Source organism: Athene cunicularia, assembly GCF_003259725.1.
Source record: "Athene cunicularia isolate RWA chromosome 18 unlocalized genomic scaffold, athCun1 chr18_part1, whole genome shotgun sequence".
Taxonomy (NCBI): Eukaryota; Metazoa; Chordata; class Aves; order Strigiformes; family Strigidae; genus Athene; species Athene cunicularia.
In genome coordinates, this window is record NW_020799123.1 from 13,570,633 (window position 1) to 13,589,411 (window position 18,779).

General features: G+C 37.2%; 2 protein-coding genes across 7 annotated transcripts in view; one reads left to right on the forward strand and one right to left on the reverse strand.

Moving 5' to 3' along the window:
* SLC16A3 (solute carrier family 16 member 3) lies at positions 1–12,895 on the forward strand. The gene is made up of 4 exons (XM_026861185.1): positions 1–244; positions 718–861; positions 1,244–2,011; positions 3,302–12,895. The coding sequence occupies exons 1-4, from the start codon at positions 22–24 to the stop codon at positions 3,586–3,588; spliced, it is 1,422 nt and encodes a 473-aa protein (XP_026716986.1). The 5' UTR covers positions 1–21; the 3' UTR covers positions 3,589–12,895.
* CSNK1D (casein kinase 1 delta) overlaps positions 7,920–18,779 on the reverse strand; it is a 25,256-nt gene continuing 14,396 nt past the window's right edge. The window contains exons 9-11 of one of the 6 annotated variants that reach the window (XR_003399672.1): positions 16,265–16,331; positions 14,594–14,656; positions 14,402–14,450 (exon numbers count right to left, since the gene is read on the reverse strand). Coding sequence is in view for 3 of the 6 variants with exons in the window: in XM_026861186.1 (XP_026716987.1) it covers positions 14,400–14,450 (51 nt within the window). In the remaining 3 variants the exon portion in view is untranslated. Of the gene's footprint in view, positions 14,451–14,593; positions 14,657–16,264; positions 18,410–18,779 lie in introns of those variants that run through there. The other 5 variants (XM_026861187.1, XR_003399673.1, XM_026861188.1 and 2 more) reach the window with 5 other exon arrangements.

Consider the following 18,779-nt stretch of genomic DNA (forward strand, 5'->3'; position numbering starts at 1 on the left):
GGAATACTCTTGAGCTTCATCATGGGAGCTGTAGTAGCTGATGATGGTCCATCTGGTGTTAAAGCCCCTGATGGAGGTTGGGGCTGGGCCGTCCTTTTTGGCTGTTTTATCATCACAGGATTCTCCTATGCCTTTCCAAAGGCAGTTAGTGTCTTCTTTAAAGAACTTATCCGTGAATTTGGCATTGGATATAGTGACACTGCATGGATTTCCTCCATTCTGTTGGCCATGCTTTATGGAACAGGTAGGTAGTTCTCTGTTTCTGAAACAGTATTGCATCATATGATGATGGTTGTAAATCATACAGCCATTTACAGCATGAATTGTGACTGTACATCATTACTTGTGTGCAAGTAAGGCATTCCAAAGAATAACTATTAGTCACATAAAGCCAGAAATTACTTAAGCACATCCAGCTTGCATACAAAATCAAATCTCTGTAACTCATTAGGTACTAAAGATGATGAAAAATTGCATGGCACTCTGAAGATGAAAAAGACTAAATGTTTGACTATAGAGGGAAGAACACTCTTAGAGATTGGCCTGACAAAGTACCGAAAGAATCACAGGATCATTTAGGTTGGAAGAGACCTTTAAGATCGACTCCAACTGTAAACCTAGCACTGCCAAGTCCACCAAATAAGAAATGCAAACTAACGTAAAATCAATTGAAAAAATGGTTTATCTCAGCAAATGTAACTTGCTCTTCTTGCCTAGGTCCACTCTGTAGTGTATGTGTCAATCGCTTTGGCTGTCGCCCTGTCATGCTGGTGGGTGGCCTTTTTGCCTCAATGGGGATGGTGATAGCCTCCTTCTGCACGAGCATTGTTCAGATCTATCTAACTGCAGGTGTGATTACTGGTAAGTAGTGCGCATTGTTGAAAATGAGTTAGCTAATGTCTTAGCTTCAGGTGGAAGTTTTGTGTAACTAACAAATACTTAAATCATCAGGATCATCCAGATGAGCTCTTATAAAGATGGCGTACAAATGTGGAATTAAATTTGTTGTCTTTTTTTTTTTTTTTCTGGTACATTTAATAGCCACTGCTGTAATCAGTGAAGTGTAACCACAGAGGACAAGAATATGATGGAGGTGAAATGCTTTTAAAAATGTTATCTTAGAATTCATCTATTTGGAATATAATTATTTTCTCTTAAGTCATGAATCAGAAAAACTAATTAGAAATCTTTTTAATAGTGTTATTGTAGGCCAGTATTAATTTTTACGTACCTTCTGTTACAGGTTTGGGTCTGGCACTAAACTTTCAGCCTTCACTCATCATGTTAAATCGTTACTTTGACAAACGCCGGCCTCTGGCCAATGGACTATCCGCTGCTGGGAGTCCAGTGTTTCTTTGTGCTCTCTCACCACTGGGGCAGATACTACAACACGAGTATGGTTGGAGAGGAGGATTCCTTATACTGGGTGGGATGCTGCTGAACTGCTGTGTATGTGGGGCATTAATGAGACCTCTGGAGCCATCCAACAAGTCTGAAGATACTAAAGAACCAGCTGAGAAGAAAGTGAAGAAAAAACTTCTGGATTTCAGTGTGTTTAAAGATGGTGGTTTTGTAATCTACACACTAGCAGCATCCATCATGGTGCTTGGGCTCTTTGTTCCCCCAGTTTTTGTTGTGAGTTATGCCAAGGATTTAAAGTATCATGACACCAAAGCAGCTTTCCTTCTAACTATTCTGGGATTCATTGATATCTTTGCTCGGCCTATTTGTGGAATGGTAGCTGGTCTCAAGTGGGTTAGACCACGCTGTGTCTACCTCTTCAGTTTTGCTATGATTTTCAATGGCTTTACAGATCTTATGGGTTCTATGTCTGTTGATTATGGTGGCCTGGTGGTCTTTTGCATTTTCTTTGGCATTTCTTATGGAATGGTAGGTGCTCTTCAGTTTGAAGTTCTCATGGCGATTGTTGGTACTCAGAAGTTTTCCAGTGCTATCGGTTTAGTGCTCCTGGCAGAAGCTATGGCTGTTCTAATTGGTCCACCATCAGCGGGTAAGTATTCTATTTAGTTCAGAATTCAAACTCATTTGCATTGCATCCATTTACACAAATTTTGTGAGGGAACAGAGAAAAAGACAAAATGAGTCACTTGAGAAGTGCACGTTGTGCTAGTGTTGCACATGCTTCACCGACTTTCTGCAGTTACAATCTGAAATAGTCCAAGACAGGGTGGGATGAATGTTTCCCTTCTTGGATCTATTTCGGGATTGTTTGAATTACCATATGGAGATGCTGCTCTTTCTCCACTGAAAGCCTACATTGCACCTCTTATTAGTAGATGGCTAATGTTGTATGAGATTTGTCTTACACATAGTGAATAACTTTCGTGAAGTTCAGACCTCTTTGGAGTATTTGGAGAAAGGAGAAACCTGTCCATTTTCTTTGGAAAGTACTAGGATAGATTCTCTATATCCATGGTAGATTTGGAGGAGGAAAGAAACATCAGAAGGAGAAAAAAAAAATCTCACAAGAACTACAGAACTGGACTGTTTTAAGAAAGGTAGACTGATTCTGTTGCATGTCTCACAACCAAGAATAAGGGCCAGTACAGAATATTCAGATTCATTAATTTGAATTAAAAATTGTAAATTAATTACTAATCAAAGAACATACATTTTACAGACCCTGAACTGAACCACCCCCCAACAGTTCACTGCCATAAAATGTTTACTGTTTATATCAGACAAGAAAAAGCATCCTGAATATTTACTGTGACAGAACCCCTTGTGTAGAAAAGACTACTATGCACTACTTAATCTGACCTTCAGGTTTGGAGAGGCACTTCTTTCACCTCCATTAAGTCCTGTAAAAATTTTAACTTGACTAAAGCATCAGAATCAGTCAGTTACTACAGACTGACTGTTAAGTAAGATTTGCATTTTAAGCAGACAGCGTACACCCTGTGTAGGAAAGGAAATGAGATTGGGAGCGAGAGGAAGCTGATGATGCCGATCCCGGCCATGATGCACCTGTTTTGATCTGAAAGGCATGGCACTTATCTCTTGCACGTGAAGGCTAGGCTGCTTTTATTCCAGTTGAATTGCATGACTCTGTGTGTGCAGGGGAGTATGTGTTTTGGGATGTGATGTCAGTGAATGTTAAACTGAATTGAAATAATTGAGAAGTATTTTGTGATAAACTTGTTAAAATGCTATTTCAAAAAACTTGCTTAGGTAGTCACGGTGCTTCTAGCAGGAGTCATTTAAATGTTTAAAAAAGCAGAAAAAAATTCATTGCAAGATAATCACTTTTGTTAATTACCTGAAATGTTGTCTTCTTCAGGAAAACTCTTGGATGCAACAGGGAGGTACATGTTTGTTTTTATTATTGCTGGAATTGAAGTTACCACCTCAGCACTCGTATTGGCCTTGGGAAATTTCTTCTGCATTAAGAAAAAATCAGAAGAACCACATACAAAAGAAGAAGCAGCAGAAAGAGAGGAATTAAACAAATCTGAAGACAAAACTCCTGAGGATGCCAAGGTGGACTCTATTGAAGTGGAGCAGTTTCTTAAAGATGAGCCTGAAAAAAATGGCGAAGTTGTAACTAACCCAGAAACGTGTGTGTGAGCATGACAGAAAACCAACACAGTGTTTAGGAAAGAAAGATTTTCAACACTATTTATTTTAGAAATAGAGTTAGTTTAGGGCTGGGCCATCTGCTTTATTAACTGGAGGCCAGTCAGCTCATCAGGTCTCTCTGGAAGCTGATTAGCTAGAAAACTTTTTATCGGAAAATTAGCTTTATCAGTAAAAGGTGGAGCATTGTGATTATACTTTTTATGTAAACTAAAAAGCTTTTATAAACACAAGTAGAGTTTTGTTATGCATCACCAGAAGCTGCTCTGTTGGAAGAGATATAGGAAGACTATATTTTAAGAAAAGTGGAATTATTTGTATGTTTTCAGACAATATTGGTGAAATCACTGTGTTGTGCAGCTAAATATAATTTATTTCCCTTTCTGTGATCTTTGTGAAGGGGAAAAGAATTTGAGATGGAGAAAAATCTCAGGAACTTAAAGGTCTCCATTAGGTTTTTGAACTTCTTACCTTTTTTTTAGATTAACTGGCTCAGCTCTAATTTAATTTTGATATTATTTGTTACTTTGTTTTATGTAAATGTTATTTCTGAGTTTTGTCTAAACCTATAATCTTTGTAATTATCCTCTGAAAATACTGTACGTGGCAAGGCACATTACAGATATTGTCCTCAGCAGATCACACAAGTGGTAGTCCGAGGAGGTACTAAAAGAAGAGGAAATGAGCAGAATTGATCCTGACAGGCCGTAAACAAAGTTAGACTACATTTACATACAAGGTTTCCAGCAGTTTCCCTGCAGCACTGAGAAATATTACAAGTAACATGGAGAAGACATATACTAGTTTAGCAGAACCTTGTGAAAAGAGTGTCCATTTTGTATATAAGAGAAACAGTGTAAGTTTCAAATGACCTGTAAAGGGTCTGGAAGGGACTGGACTATTTTGAAACATGTTAGTCATCTTTAAAATGCGATGTTAGCAACACAGGAAGGTCTTTTGATTTTGTTTTTGTGTTTGGTTTTTGATTCTTTTTGTTTTTCTTCATTTAAACCACTCCCCTACCCTTCTGCTTAATCTATGGAAGTTCAAGGTGCCATTTTTGCTGACTGAGGAAACATGATAGAATTGATGATCATATTTATGGCAGCAATGCATAAAGACCCATCAAGAATGGGGTCGGATTTGCTACTCATTGCACAAAGAACAGGGAGTTCTGGCCAGTCTTTTCAATGTCCTCTGACATTGTTATGGGGGTAGGAGAAGAAACAGAAACACCCCAGACAAGGCAGTGACAGAACATTTGAAGAAACGTGGAAAGGGAAAAGATGAATTGTGAGGATGCTGAATAGTAAAGGAAGGTAAAGTAAAAGAAAGGCATTTTTTTTCCCCACCCAAACACACTCAAGAAATGTAATCTTTTATATAAATGATGGTCCTGCAACCCACCTTTCCAATACATTTATAAAAAGCTAAGCTTTGTGACTGCCATAACAATCTTCAAAACAGACTAACTGTAACAGATTCAGTTTTGTTGGCAACAAAGGAATACTGGCTTTCAGGTGCCAAAATTATTCCACTTAATAACTGAAAACTAAAAGACCCATATCCATTAAAACCCTGTATCCCTTTTAAAAATAACATAATTAGCTATTTATACTCGACCATTTTAACAGGAACGTACAGTAAATCCAACAAAGTGCCAAACCCATGAACCATTCTCTAATGGAACTATTTCTGATACCAGCTTCCATTCTGGTAGTTTCGTCAAAATGGTTTTGCACTGTTATGACAACTTTGAACAGAAATTTAAAAGATAGGATCATGATTTTTTTTTTTTTTGAGTGATTTTAAAAAGAAATAGATGCTGCACTGAATAAACTGTTTAATAACTTTTTATTAATTTAGTAGCAGGAATTGCACTGGCATGACCTAGTTATAAGAGCTTAGTAACGGAACTTAGCTCCGGTTTGCTAAAGTCTAAATCAGTACTTGGAACACAACACTGCTAGCTCCAGAAGGTCACCTTAGAAAAGGACAAGAGGAAAATGGAATCCACAGATCAGTTTATGGTGTCCCCAGAAGCTGCTTCAGAAGATACATGAAAGCCTGATAGAGCTTTCAGATTGGAGTTCCCTGTTCTGTTTCAAAAAGGAAAAACTAGAAACCTTCCCAAAGGTAAACTGAGATTCTCAAATAGCCATCTTTGTCTTACTGCTGGTTTTGATCACCAGATTTCTTTGCTAGATAATGCTATACTGTTATCACAAAACTAAATGGTTATTCCTTTGACCTCAGGTTTTGTCACAATTTTACGTTTCTGTACATTCTGCAAATTATCTCAAAAATTTGGGCTTATCTTACTGACTTTCCAGACTATGTTTCATTTTCCATACATAATGCCTTTATGGTTAAGATGGAAAGAAGAAGTGTTATGTTACAATTTTTATGTGATTGGGACAGAAGAGGGTGTTACTAAGATAAGGAAAACATATTTCAACAAGGCACCTTCTAAAGTAAATCTGGTGTTCACAGGAAGTGCCTCACTGGCCTGTACAAGTTCTTTTCCTTGACTCAAAGATGAACTAGTCTGAATATGACTGCCAGTGATCTTTTGCTCTTTTCAGCACAGACCCACCAATGGATTGCAGTATTTGTGAGAGATGCTTATTGCATGAGAAGTCAAATCACAGGACTCTTTTATCAGCTGTGAGAAATAAGGGTTGGAATTTAATGAGCTAAGCAGTTTCACACAGGCTATAAAATCTTCCACTGTTTTAATTATTTACAAGATGCACCAATGGAGATGAGAAGCTCCTAATTCAGATCTCTCAGCAACATCAAAACTGGCAGGCTTGAGAATACTTATGAGTTCTGGAGCCAGTTAAGCTCCCTGCTTCCATTCTGTTCCATTCAGGGATGATATCCAGGTGTGTGCTAGCCCTCCAGTCCTTTTTTCATTTGGTTGCCTTTATTTCCTTGGAAAGAGATTGATTATACTGATAGGAAGGAAATCTCCACACATGCCAGATCCCTAGCCTGGAGGACTGGGCCAGTATGGTAGGCTGTGCTGAGGCATGTACCCAGTTGCTCCTATGGACATGGCCACAAAACAAAGGCCTTTAAACCGAGCTCTTATTTTATAGGCCTCCCTCTTTCCTACCCCAAGATGTTTAAAAAAAAAAAAAAAAAAAAAAAAAAAAAAAAAGGCAAGCAAGCAGCAAGTCCTTAGGTTCCCAGCATGGTCTTAAAACACCAGCTAAGAGCTGTTACATATGGGAGGGGGATTGTATTGGAACCCTTTCTCTTGGCAAGAGTACCCTGGCTTTGTATTTAACTCTGCCTATTGTAAATTCACAAATAATTGCTTTTAAACTTCTCCAGGTATTTTGGTAAAGTATTTCTTCAGGCTCAACACCACTGCAATCTCCTTAAGAACAGTTTGTGAGATGTGCTCTTTCATGTATTTTGAGGATGTGCACGGTTGGAGTCATGGACCACTGCTAAAGAGATGCTAAGTGCCCAGGGACACAAGTAGAGCAGTTCAATGCAACATTACCTGGATGAACCTTTGCTCAACCTTCATCTGGTTAAAATTTTGTGATTTGAAAAAAAGAAGAGTAAATGGAAGGCAGGTAATTGTACAACTGAATTGCCAAACATCCCAAAGACAACATAATTTGCTCTTGCATCACACACTATTGGAACAAATGTAACTTCTTTAGACACATAGTTCATGAATCTGTGAAGTCCAGGAGGGAAAGAAAAAAAATAAGTCCAAAAATTCCAAGTATAACACTGTAAAACAGCTGAAAGATAGTGTTTATAGATTATTTCTCTGCAAATAACAAACGGTGTTTTAGTGTACAGGGTAGCATAATTAAAAGCTTTTTAGATCTTTGTACATTCTATAAATTGTGTACTATAGGATTTATGGTTAATATATTGTATGTTTGATCATGTAATGGATCTTAGGCCCTTAATTTCTTAATGCAAGGACACAGTGTGTGTATAAATGCCTCTAACACACAGAGAATATATAGAGGTGTATATGTGTGTACATATATATATTTGAATATATATGTATCAATCTATATCAAACATGCAAAATACCCAGTAGAATAGATGGTTTGCCTGTTTACTAGACAATGAGCAATGCAGAGTTAAAACTATTTTTTTTCCTCCTCTTATAAAAAGATCAGTCTGTTTTTTTAAATTTAAATGTAATTTTAAAATTTCAGAATAAAATGTCTTGTAGCTGTTTGGAGCCTAGCTCTCAGCAGAACTAAAAATCTTAAAGTGATGCAGCGATCTGTTTAAAGTCACAATCTCTAGATTTTATTTTTCTCCAGTCTTTAAATACACTACAGCAAGCCTTCAGCAGTACCTGCTGCTAAAGTAGCTAGTTCCCTTAAGGTGAGACTTGAGACGTAAGGAAGGTGTGAAGGACTGGACAGATCTTGTGCTTGTTAATATTAAATCCTATCCAAACAAACATGTTAAACAATGTAAAATCATTCTCTAAAAAATAAATTCAAACATTCCCCTAACCAAGCAAACTTCAAAATACACTCATGCATGAATCTTCATTATGCCCCAAAGAAAAGCTTCAGTTTGGTAAGCAATCATAGCTAGAGGGCTTTCAGAACACAAACTTACATGTTGCAGCTTAAGTACTGACTTCTGTATGTGTCTGTAGACCGACATAATCTCTACCACACTTGTCTTCAAGATTATGGGAGTACAATTCTGTTTTGTGCAAGTGGGGTGACTTTTTGTTTCCTGTTATGCACTTTAATGTTATGTGTACAGTTAGATTTTTTTTTTAATGCTTTTCTAGTAAACTGTTGCAAATGTAGTGAATAAATATTTATTTGGTTGTCAAAAACTGTGGGTGTGAAAAAATAAGCTTAGAAAAAACAGCTTTTAACACCCAGATTTTGAAATTTAGCTTCATTTGCACATGGTCAAATAGCTGTACAGAAGCAGAGTGCTTACAGAGAAGGCGGCAACCAGTGACATCGAGCTGACAGGCAGACAGATTTTAATGTGGGCAATGCGACTGCTTTTGCTATGACTCATAGTTTGGCCAGTTTCAGAATGGAAATGGACTCCTGCTGTAAAGACTATTTTAAAGCATGAGCTATTTTAAAATAATAGCTATTAATTCTGTGATGCTCCCTGTAGAAATTATTGTTCTTGTCCTCTGAAGAGTGCTCCAGGTTTTGTTTGCAGGTAGTTTTATGAATTGCTATGATGTATGTAGTCCTTAGCATTCTGAGTACTGTCCTGCCAGCAAACGATCATCAAGTGATGCTCTTTAGAACTTGAAAGCTCCTAAGAAAACAGAGCATAAGAATGCATACATGGTGAGGTTTTTTGGATCCTATGGTACCCCAGCGAAGACTGTCTCCTCAAGGTATAATCTCAAGGCTATAGGCAAGTGAATCAAAATTACAGTCTCTTCAGTGTAACACGAGCTACGTTTTGCTATCTAGAAGGCTCACATCTATTTATACCCAATTCTATGTATCTCTGCTGAGGAATCTTGGAGAAATATAACTAAGCTCAGCTTCCAAAATTCTCTGTATACTTACAATGGAAAGATCATAGGTCTAGTTTACATAAAAACTCCTGTGTGAATAAACATGTGATCACCTTTTTTTGGGTGAAATTGGTAAGACTTAAGGCGCAATCAAATGCTTTGCTACCCTGTTGGCCAGATTAAGCGATATGCTGCTACAGGAATGAACGACAGAATTTATTAGTGTGCGGTCAGCACATCCTTGTGACAGAAAACCAAAGAGTTTATCATTGCCTCTGGTACTGTGAGTCTCAAAGACAGGAGTTGGGCCATTCGCCGTGGGGGAAAAGAGGCATGACCTGAGTTGCAGAGCTGGCGTCCCCTTCTGCTGGACCTGTTGAAGGAAGGTGATCCACCAATATTTGAAGAGTAAACAACTTTGACCATAGCAGAGGCACTGCATATGAGAAGTAATGGCTTTGGAATACATTCTTTTAGCATCCTTATCAATGCTTCTGGAATAGAGCTCATCTTTGCGCAGGTAGGAAAAAGGCACATCTACTACAAAAGTCAGGGCTCTTGAAAGTATCTTGTTAGTGATACAGCCTGCGAGATCAGCAGACCTGCATTTGTCTGAGAAAGCAGGCAAAGTCAGAAGCAGAGTAAAAAGGTACTTACCTTTAATTATACATTCTTTGTTCCTTGACTGATCTCAATACTTGCTTCATCATCTCAGCAACATTCCAGCTGGTAACTTTCCCCACTATCCCTAGGTGAATGCTTCGGAGCAGTAAGAAAGGAGGATAGCTCTTGCTCTTCTGACTCCTCATCTACTACTGTTTCAGCAGTTTAAAGCCTTTCACCAGAAAACCGATTCCAATGAAGAAGCATATCTAGATTTTAGTATTTACACTTTTTAAGTAGCAAAATATGATTCAGTTTTGCTGAAAAATGAGGCATAAGATCCGGTGGCTGACAACATCGGACAAACTTAAAATTTCTCAGCCGTGAGAGCAGAGAGACATTTGCTGTTTGGGGTCTGCTAAAAAAAAAATCTGCACATAACCTCAAAATACTGTGAATAACTGACATCCTTTCCTTAAGGATTATGGGGAATACAAGCAGCTCTACATTGCCTTTGTGCCTGTAACACTTGCAGCTTTGAACAAAGATGAGGACTGTAATTAAACTAAATGTTCTGTCTACTTGTGAGATCAGGACTAGACAGTTTCTTATGTACCAAATGAATTCCTAATCCGTTCCACATCCCACCCCAAGTATCCTGGACTGGTCACAGCAAACAGTAGACTAGGGCTTAACGCTTTAGAATGATAGACACAATTTCCTCTTTTTCCACATTCCTATTTGTCCATTATGCTTATATTTCTTAGACCAAGATCTTAGCTATGCATTTTGAGTCAAGAATTTTCCCAAAATGATATTAACAAAGAGAACTATCTTAAAAAAAGATGGATTTTTTCGTAGACTGCGTATTTTTGTAGATTGCGTACATACAGATCTCATCTAATTTTCTGTTGTCCCTCTGCAGTATGCAATGGTTTCATCAAAAGAACTGAAGCATACTAGTCTTAATAACATTAAGCAGGAAAAAACCCACCAATATCTGAGGAAAAGTCATAGTGTTACTCCTGTGAAAGTATTTGCTGATAAAAGTTAGGATTTTGTTGTGAAACAGATTCTTAACTGAAGATCAGGCCTCTGATCACTCTCCTGATACAAAACCAATGAACAATACAAACAGTCCATACTCAAATCCAGACATATATATGTAATGCCAGTAACTGTCACCTGAATGAACCAGAGGAAAGTACTGTTTTTAATAATGAAGTACTGCATTCTTTAACAGCAAAACCTTTTTATTATTAACCTGTCCTACCCAGTGAATTTTAGAAGCTACTTTGCTGTAGGATTAAGTTCATGGTTGATTGCAGTTCCTCACAGCTGGATTAAATCTAGATTTCTGATCAGGTAGCTCAGCACTGTTAAAAAAACAGCAGCATTGTTTGTTTTCCCTTAGGATTTTGTATACATGAAATGCTGCTTTTGTAAAGCAAAATTTAAAGAACAAAATACATACCTTTTTATTTCATTCTTTTCTAAAGACAAAATAAATATTCTTGAAATGAACATGTACACTCTAGCCAATGATGTGCTTACAAATCTGTAAATTCTTTGTAAAGATTCTTGTTGGGAAATTTGATTTCTGAAACTGTTGCCTTTGACAGATTTTATGGAGGAGCTGCCACTCAGAGGTCTGGAACGTGGGAAAATGATGACAATAAATGGTTGTGCTCATGATTTTTTTCCCTACTGGAGAATGAAGGATGAGAGGTCTTCAAGTTCCACATGACTTCCTCCAAGGGAGATTTTGAGTACTTTCATGAAGTTGACATGGAATATATGGACTACTTAAATGCTTTTACTTAGTATCTTCTCTTAAAGCATAGGATTTATTGTCAATTATTTTCAAGGTACTTGTACCACAAAGAACTCAGGGACTCTGTAGCCAGCACAATGATGTAAAACAGCAGCAGAGCTGGTATTTTTCACATAAAAGTACAGAGCAACTTCTAAATGAAAACTGTGAGGACAAATTAAATATCCTTTCAACTTTTAAAGGCCTGCTAATAAGAAACACAGAGGATTCTTGAAAGTTTATTTGCCCTCAGGTTATGAATAGACTTTTGACAATCACATACCAAAAGTCAGGACTTTTATTATACAAGGCATTGTGGGCAGAGCTCAGTATTTTGCTTGCTTTTATCCTAGCTCCTGTAACTGATCAAGTCTCAGTAACAATTTTCTTCCCATACTTCCTATCAGTACAATGTATTACTTAGTAAGAGAAAGCATTTGTAAAAAAGACTACTGGAAAAGAAGCAATAGCAAACAAAAACCATTTACCTTTAAACAGACAAAAAGACATGCTTTCTGTGAGCAACACGAGAGCCTTTCTTCCTGTATACCCTAACTGCTGCATTCTGACCAGGACTACCAAAATGCTTTAAGTGAAACTTTTAGTACCATGATAAATGTTTGCAACTGACAGCACTCTTTGTAGGTACAGAAACCCCTTTTTAAAAAAAAAAAATTTAAAAAAAGGAGGAAAGAAAGAAGTTACATCAAGAGTAGGGATTCATTGCAAGTAAGTTACACCAAAGAATAATAGAAGTTATTATGAATGTATTTACACAATTGTTAAAGTACACAAATACAGTGATCATACAAATGAAGTGCTCTGAAATACTGGTTTCCAATACACAGGTTTATACAGACAGTCTATTTTCTGCATGATGGCATTTAACTATTATGAAGGACAAAACTGCCCACAAGTGAGTACAATTCTAGAAGTCTGCAGTCAACTTTTAAGTATAGTACAGCAATCTAATGTGCCAGATACAGAGAGAATAAGAGGCTGCCTCTGTGAGTCCCTCTAACAGTACATTATTAACCACAGATATTTACAAGGAAAGCACAGTGAAGTGTAGAACTGTTCAAATGGTAGTGCACAAGCCTAAAATACTGAAGTTTATAGTAACTGAGGAAATAATTCTCTTATGCAAACTTATCCATGGATCAAACTCTTAAGCTTTTCCACTATACTCTCCCCAAACACAGGTTTTCCCCAGTCAAGATCCAGAGTACACACAAGCAAGTAGCTAATGTTCTGAAAGCATCCAAAGAAGAGCGACTAATACTTAATACGTGGACTTTTGAGAGGGGCAAATCCGAATTTGTAAGCACCAAAACAGTAAAAATTACTCTTCATAAAACTCTGAAGACCAATAGGCCTTTTTTATTTAAAAAAAAAATATCTGTTTTCAAGCAGGCAAGAATTTCTCAAAACAGCTAACTGTTCAAACAAAATCTCTGTATATACTTTTCATTTCCAACATGGAACTTCCCATTATTTCAGTCATACTAGTATAAACAGTACTTCTGATAATGTTCCACGTACTATGAGGACAGCATACCTACTTTTATGAGAGTTTATAGTAACAAACAATATGAAGACTCTCCCACATTCTATAACCAACAGGTGTTAGCAGCACCTGCAACAGTTTTTTGGACAACCTAAGCATGTTGAGTCGTTTGTTCCTAGCTAATGATTCTGGACATACTCAGGTTCAATACAGTTGAGAATTAAATATGGTATGCCCCCGAATTGTAAAAATTCTCACAGCAAGAATTGGTTGGTTTGTTATTTGTTTTTTAAGAATTCCTTTTTTGAGTCTTGGCACGAAACAGAAGGCCTGAATCTATTTATTTATTTTTAAACATGTAGATGCTGAATGAAACATTCAAATTCACTGAAGATTCAGAAGCGATGTGTATTTTCCACTTGCAATACCCTCCAAGCTAACCAGCCTCAGAGTGAAGGCAACAAAATTTGACCAATAAAACTGATGTTTTAAACTATCCATTTACCCAAACTAAGCAGAAAGATAGGACAATCTTTCAAATTCTAAATCCCTCAAATGCCTGTCTTCCACTTTGACCCTCATATTCTTTACAAAGAAAGAAATCCATTATCACCATCTCTACTATACTTAGACTTTCCTGCGGGGTATTTAGCTTTCCTCCTTTATGAAAAAGAACTAGCATTAAAAATTCCTTTTTGTTACATGGAAAGTTAGATGTTAAGTGTGAATGAAGACAGCAAACAGCAATGTAAAATTCTAACAGTTTTAAAAATTTCATGAGAAAACCATCTCAGTCAGAATGGGACCATACAAATAAGTAAACATTTTTAAATAAAGTCAGATGGGTTTGATTCACTTACATGTTCCCTGCCAGACTAATTTTTTTAAACAAGAAATTGTGAGTCATTGTCTGTAGTTTAGGTTTGTTTATATACTACATTTTTAAATCAGACAAAAGCAAAGAGTTCTTTACAGAGAATTAAGCCAATAATTTTAGCAAAATGATACAAAAAACTTTCTTAAACCAAGTAAAAGATTTATAGTTACAGTAGAATAATAAAAAGGGGGTAAAGTCTGCCGCCTGTGGAGGGAAAACTGAAATGGCCATCCGATAACAGGCGGTCAACTCTGTAAACCATTTTTCTTTTCCAGCCCTGTTACCACAGGGTTCTCTTAAGGTCACTGGGTTTCTGGCAAAAGCGTCCTGTAATGGCAGCTGCTGGAGTCTGTCCATGTTCCTCCAAGTGCCTTTTAAGTCACATGGAGAACTCCAATTGTAATGCTTCCGCTCTAGTTTAGGGTATTTTTGCTAGTAAAGCCATTGGTAACATAGGAGATCAGCCATGCATTATCTGCCCTCCATGGCAAAATAATTTTCATCGGTGCACAGCAGACTGGAGAACACTGGTAGTTACCCGAGCAGGAATCTACCAAAGCCAAAAAACAAGACAACATCAGCACATATCCTTCTAGTTAACATACAAGTGGCTCTCAATGTACTTCTAAGTAAATCATTGCCAAAAGTGTGTGAATTTAAAATCCAATGAACTATACAATGTTTTGCACCCACCTGTAGCTACACGAAGTTCCCTGTATTTTCCTCCTTTATTAGAAGTTAACATGGAAAATTCACCTTTCCAGCCAGAGGGGATGTTTTGAAGAAAAGTAAACAGAGCATAAACATGCACAGAAGAAAGAACAAACCAGATGAAAACACTACCAATGTGCAGAAATAGATTCAATGGATAATTAGGTTTGGGGTGGGGGGAAATCCCATTAAGACGTTTAGAAAAAAATGTCATTATTTTCAATGGCTTTTCATGGGACACTGTGTTAAAAGACAATTAATTTCCATAGCTTGACCTATTTACGTAACAGTGTAACATTACTTCAGTAACACTTTCACTGTGAAAGTGAAAAACCACCACACATCACTGCAATTTAATAAGCGAGAAATGTCTAAGTAGCTGAATCAGTATTCTGTATTAATTTGTTGTAAACAGCTACGAATAGTAAGGCATACGGTAAAGGCCAACCAATGAAACCCCGAGCAGACCAGAATCTACATACCTCACACGCACAAGCTTTCCAATGCAAAGCTTTAGGTTTGCCTTTTCAAATTTTTTTTTACAATTTTTAAAATTTTTGACCAAGGATACTTGGTCAAATTGGACTTTAAAGTGTTAAGCTGCCATTTACAGTTGGAAGTCTTTAACGTTCCAAACTGTTTACGAAGCAGCTTGTGCACAGTCAGCCAAGCACACAAAGCGGGAGGAGAAAACAGAAGAGGAATAGCAGGATTCTTCACCAACTAGAGATACAGGATTAGTGCAAGCTTAGGCTTTATAGAGAAAGTGAGGCAGCAGATGGAGTTATACAACAGAATTTATTAAGGAACAGAAAAATCTCACAGCCTTTTTTTAATAAGAAGCAAAGCAAAGAAGCTCCTGAAATACTTAAGAAAGCATCCTTCAGCCATCAAGGTTCAGATTCTAACTGAAACTTGTTATTTCCCTGATGAAACCTGTTATTGCCAAAAGCAGAACAGACTAAAAAGCCAAAAGCTGCACACAGAAAGGCAGAAACTTCTACTGTACTGAACAATGGAAAGAAGTCCTAAAAACCCAAATCCAAGTCTGTCTACCTCCAAGATGCTCATGTTCAAACTGTTCTCATTAGTCTGTGAACATTTTTTCAATATAGATCTGAATATTTTTTAAATGACAACTCACAAGGAATAAAGAATATAAAACAGTGAAAAATGGGCACGGCTGTAGTAGGACATTCCATTCACAAGACAGAGCCTCATTTGAGTAATACAGTCAATTAAGTCTTCATACTAATATTTTGGTTTTACAATTCTGAAGCAGATCTGGTTTTGAACAGATGACACACGGATGCATGAACATCCCTGGAAAGACATGTAATTCTCAAACAGCTAAAATTTAGACTTGGTTATTTTATTTTATTGTTGATGCTTGAACAATTTTAGGGACTTTTAAAGTAATTATTTTTATCAATTCTGCTTGAGAGTCCAAGTGGAACAGCAGCAATAATTCAACTTTTGGAAGGATGTTTACTTTTAAGTTAGAGAAAAAAAAAAAAGCTCCATCAAGCACCTGACCAGAAGGCACAGGTACAACTATGAGATAATGTGAGGAGGAGAAGCAAAGTTGGATGTTTCCAAAGATTTTTTTCCCCATCCCATACAAAGTTTTGGTGTCTAATGAGAAGCACTCACCCAGTGCTGCCTTCCAACGAAAGGAGACGAGCAGCTACTTGCCATGGTGTTCGAAAGGAATGCTATTCTGAGGTAGGGGAAAAGACAGCAATTTGTAACAGTTCCACTGCCCCAATATATAAAGATGTCTAACAAATATTCAACCTAAACTTGTAGTAGCAAATGTATCTTTTGAGGAGCTCTGACTTCAGACTTCTATAAGACATTTCTATCTATTAAGAGATACGTAAAAGGAACAAAGCATTATTCCTCAAAGAAAGCTGACAGGGTCAGAAGAACAACGCAGAGTATGATGCCTATTAAGATGGATATATGGAGAAAGATTTGCTCATGAGGAGATGGAAAATGCAGAGGCATTGGAAGTGTATCACTTTTCCCCCCAGGGAAGCAGCACAACACTTAAGTTGGTCATTGGCAGTGTTGGCTACAGTCTTCTAAGAACTTCTCCTGTCAAAGAGATTTTATCAAATATTTATTTGTGCAGCACTCCAATCTTTTCTTCCAACTATGGAGAGAACCTCTATTACTAGTAGGAATTATGCAGTTTTGACTGATGGGTGCTGAACATGCTACATTTGGGAAGAAGAAAAATTAAACAACTTACTGTATACCATGAGCAGTTGGATCGAACCTTCTGTGAAAGGAAATGAAGGCTACTCACCCATAACTAGACTCTTTGAGATGATCACTGCTTTTGGGATGCAGTCTGTGCAACGTGGATCAACAGAACTGATTCAAAGCAGTGTTTACTGGAATGCTCATGACCTCCTTTACTAACTTTTCTACTATGTTTCTTAAAAGACTGACTATGTAAAGGAGACAGTGAACAATTCACTCATAGAGCTTAACAGCAGAAGGACTTTGTTAACAGCTGGTATGATTTTATGTTCAGCACAGATCACAGCTCTTCACTGCAGAGACCTGTAATTTAGGCTTGCTTTAGACCCAAATACACCACCTAGGAATGATTTCAGTTTTGATGCAAAGGGGGCAGATGATCTACTTCTTTTAGAAGCTGTGTCAGTGGCTAACTGCCTTCACTCAGATCTCTCTTTCGCTTTTCTTTAAATGTGTGTGGTTTTAATTTTAAGCAATAGGTTCTTCACGTTTTTCACATAAATGTCAGTTCCTGTTAAAGCCATTGTCTCTAAAATGCTACAGCAACTAATTCAAGATGATCTCTTACCTTTCAGACAAACTGCATGATGCTCATCTGAAACACTTGCATTGCACAATGTTTCCCTAGGCTCAATTTTTATGGCTCTTCTCTGTTTTCCAACAATTGAAGATATTGAGAACTGAACTGAGCATAATATTCCAGCATCCGTCTCACTAATGACATGAAATAACCTCTCAATTTCTGTTCGTTAGTGCATCATACATAGATTCAAGGATGAAATTATAACATCACACTAACCTCTCCAACATTACACTCAAAGCTTCCTCAGTTGTTGCTTACCACAGATACAGTTCCCACATATATAAGACAATGGGATTCACTCCTTCATCCTAATCAGGTTTTGGGAGTACTGCAGTAATACACATTTTAGTTGAACAGGCTTTACCTGACTGCTCAACTCTCACTAATGTTTATTGCTGTCAAACATCTCACAACTTTCAGGTTTTTAGTTGTTGCATTCACTTCCATATAATCGAGAAAAGTACTGAATAATGTGTCACAGAATTCAAGTAATTTCATTAGAAACACTTAAGCTTCACAAACCATTTTGTAGACACGCTAGTTGTTGTGTTACAAAGTGTTAGTCCTTCGAATGAGAATGATTTAGGTACTATGCAGACAATAGGTGCGGAATACATGTGACATCTATCCTGCTATCCTTATCAATTACCATTTTTCCATGAGTGTTAAATTTTTCTGAGACCTATTTTCCATAAAAGAGTTTTGGTTCATATTACCTACATCCCCAGCCTTAGTTTTCAGTTTCAGACTGAACTGATTAGAACTCATTTTGGAAAAAAGAAAGATTAAAAACACGGAGTCATCTTGTAAGAACTCTACTTAGAGGTAAGTAGCTTTCATTAGTTCTTTGAGTAACCTCTGCACATTTCCACTGCCCAGAATTTAACAAGCAGTAGTCCTTCCTCTAGATGATGAGAGGTGTAAGATTACAGATGCAGGGTTGCCTTGCCAAACCAAAGCATCCAAATAAATTAAAATAACAAACCAAATTTGTTATTTATAACAACTCTAACAAATGTAGTTCTTAACATAAGACATCTGTAGATCTGCATAGCAAACTTTAAAAGCCACTTTCTACCAGGAGTATGGTCTAAACGTTTCCTGAAAAAGGAATACCGATAGCATATTTACTTAAGTCTTAACAAAGGAAACTAACACACTTGGAGTGAACGCGGACAAATCATTGCTGTTCTTTACTGTTCTCCTGATAAGAAGTGGTATGGACTATCTTCTCTATTTTTATACCTAGCCCATCAAAATTCTCCTTAATAACCTTGCCATGCAAGTTGAATACTTTAGGTTTTCCTGACTAAG

Excerpts from the sequence above, each read along its gene's own strand:
- SLC16A3 (XM_026861185.1), top strand. The coding sequence starts at position 22 with ATGGGAGCTGTAGTAGCTGATGATGGTCCATCTGGTGTTAAAGCCCCT. Across the intron at positions 245-717 it reads GGCCATGCTTTATGGAACAG|GTCCACTCTGTAGTGTATGT; the intron begins GTAGGTAGTTCT and ends CTTCTTGCCTAG. Across the intron at positions 862-1,243 it reads AACTGCAGGTGTGATTACTG|GTTTGGGTCTGGCACTAAAC; the intron begins GTAAGTAGTGCG and ends CTTCTGTTACAG.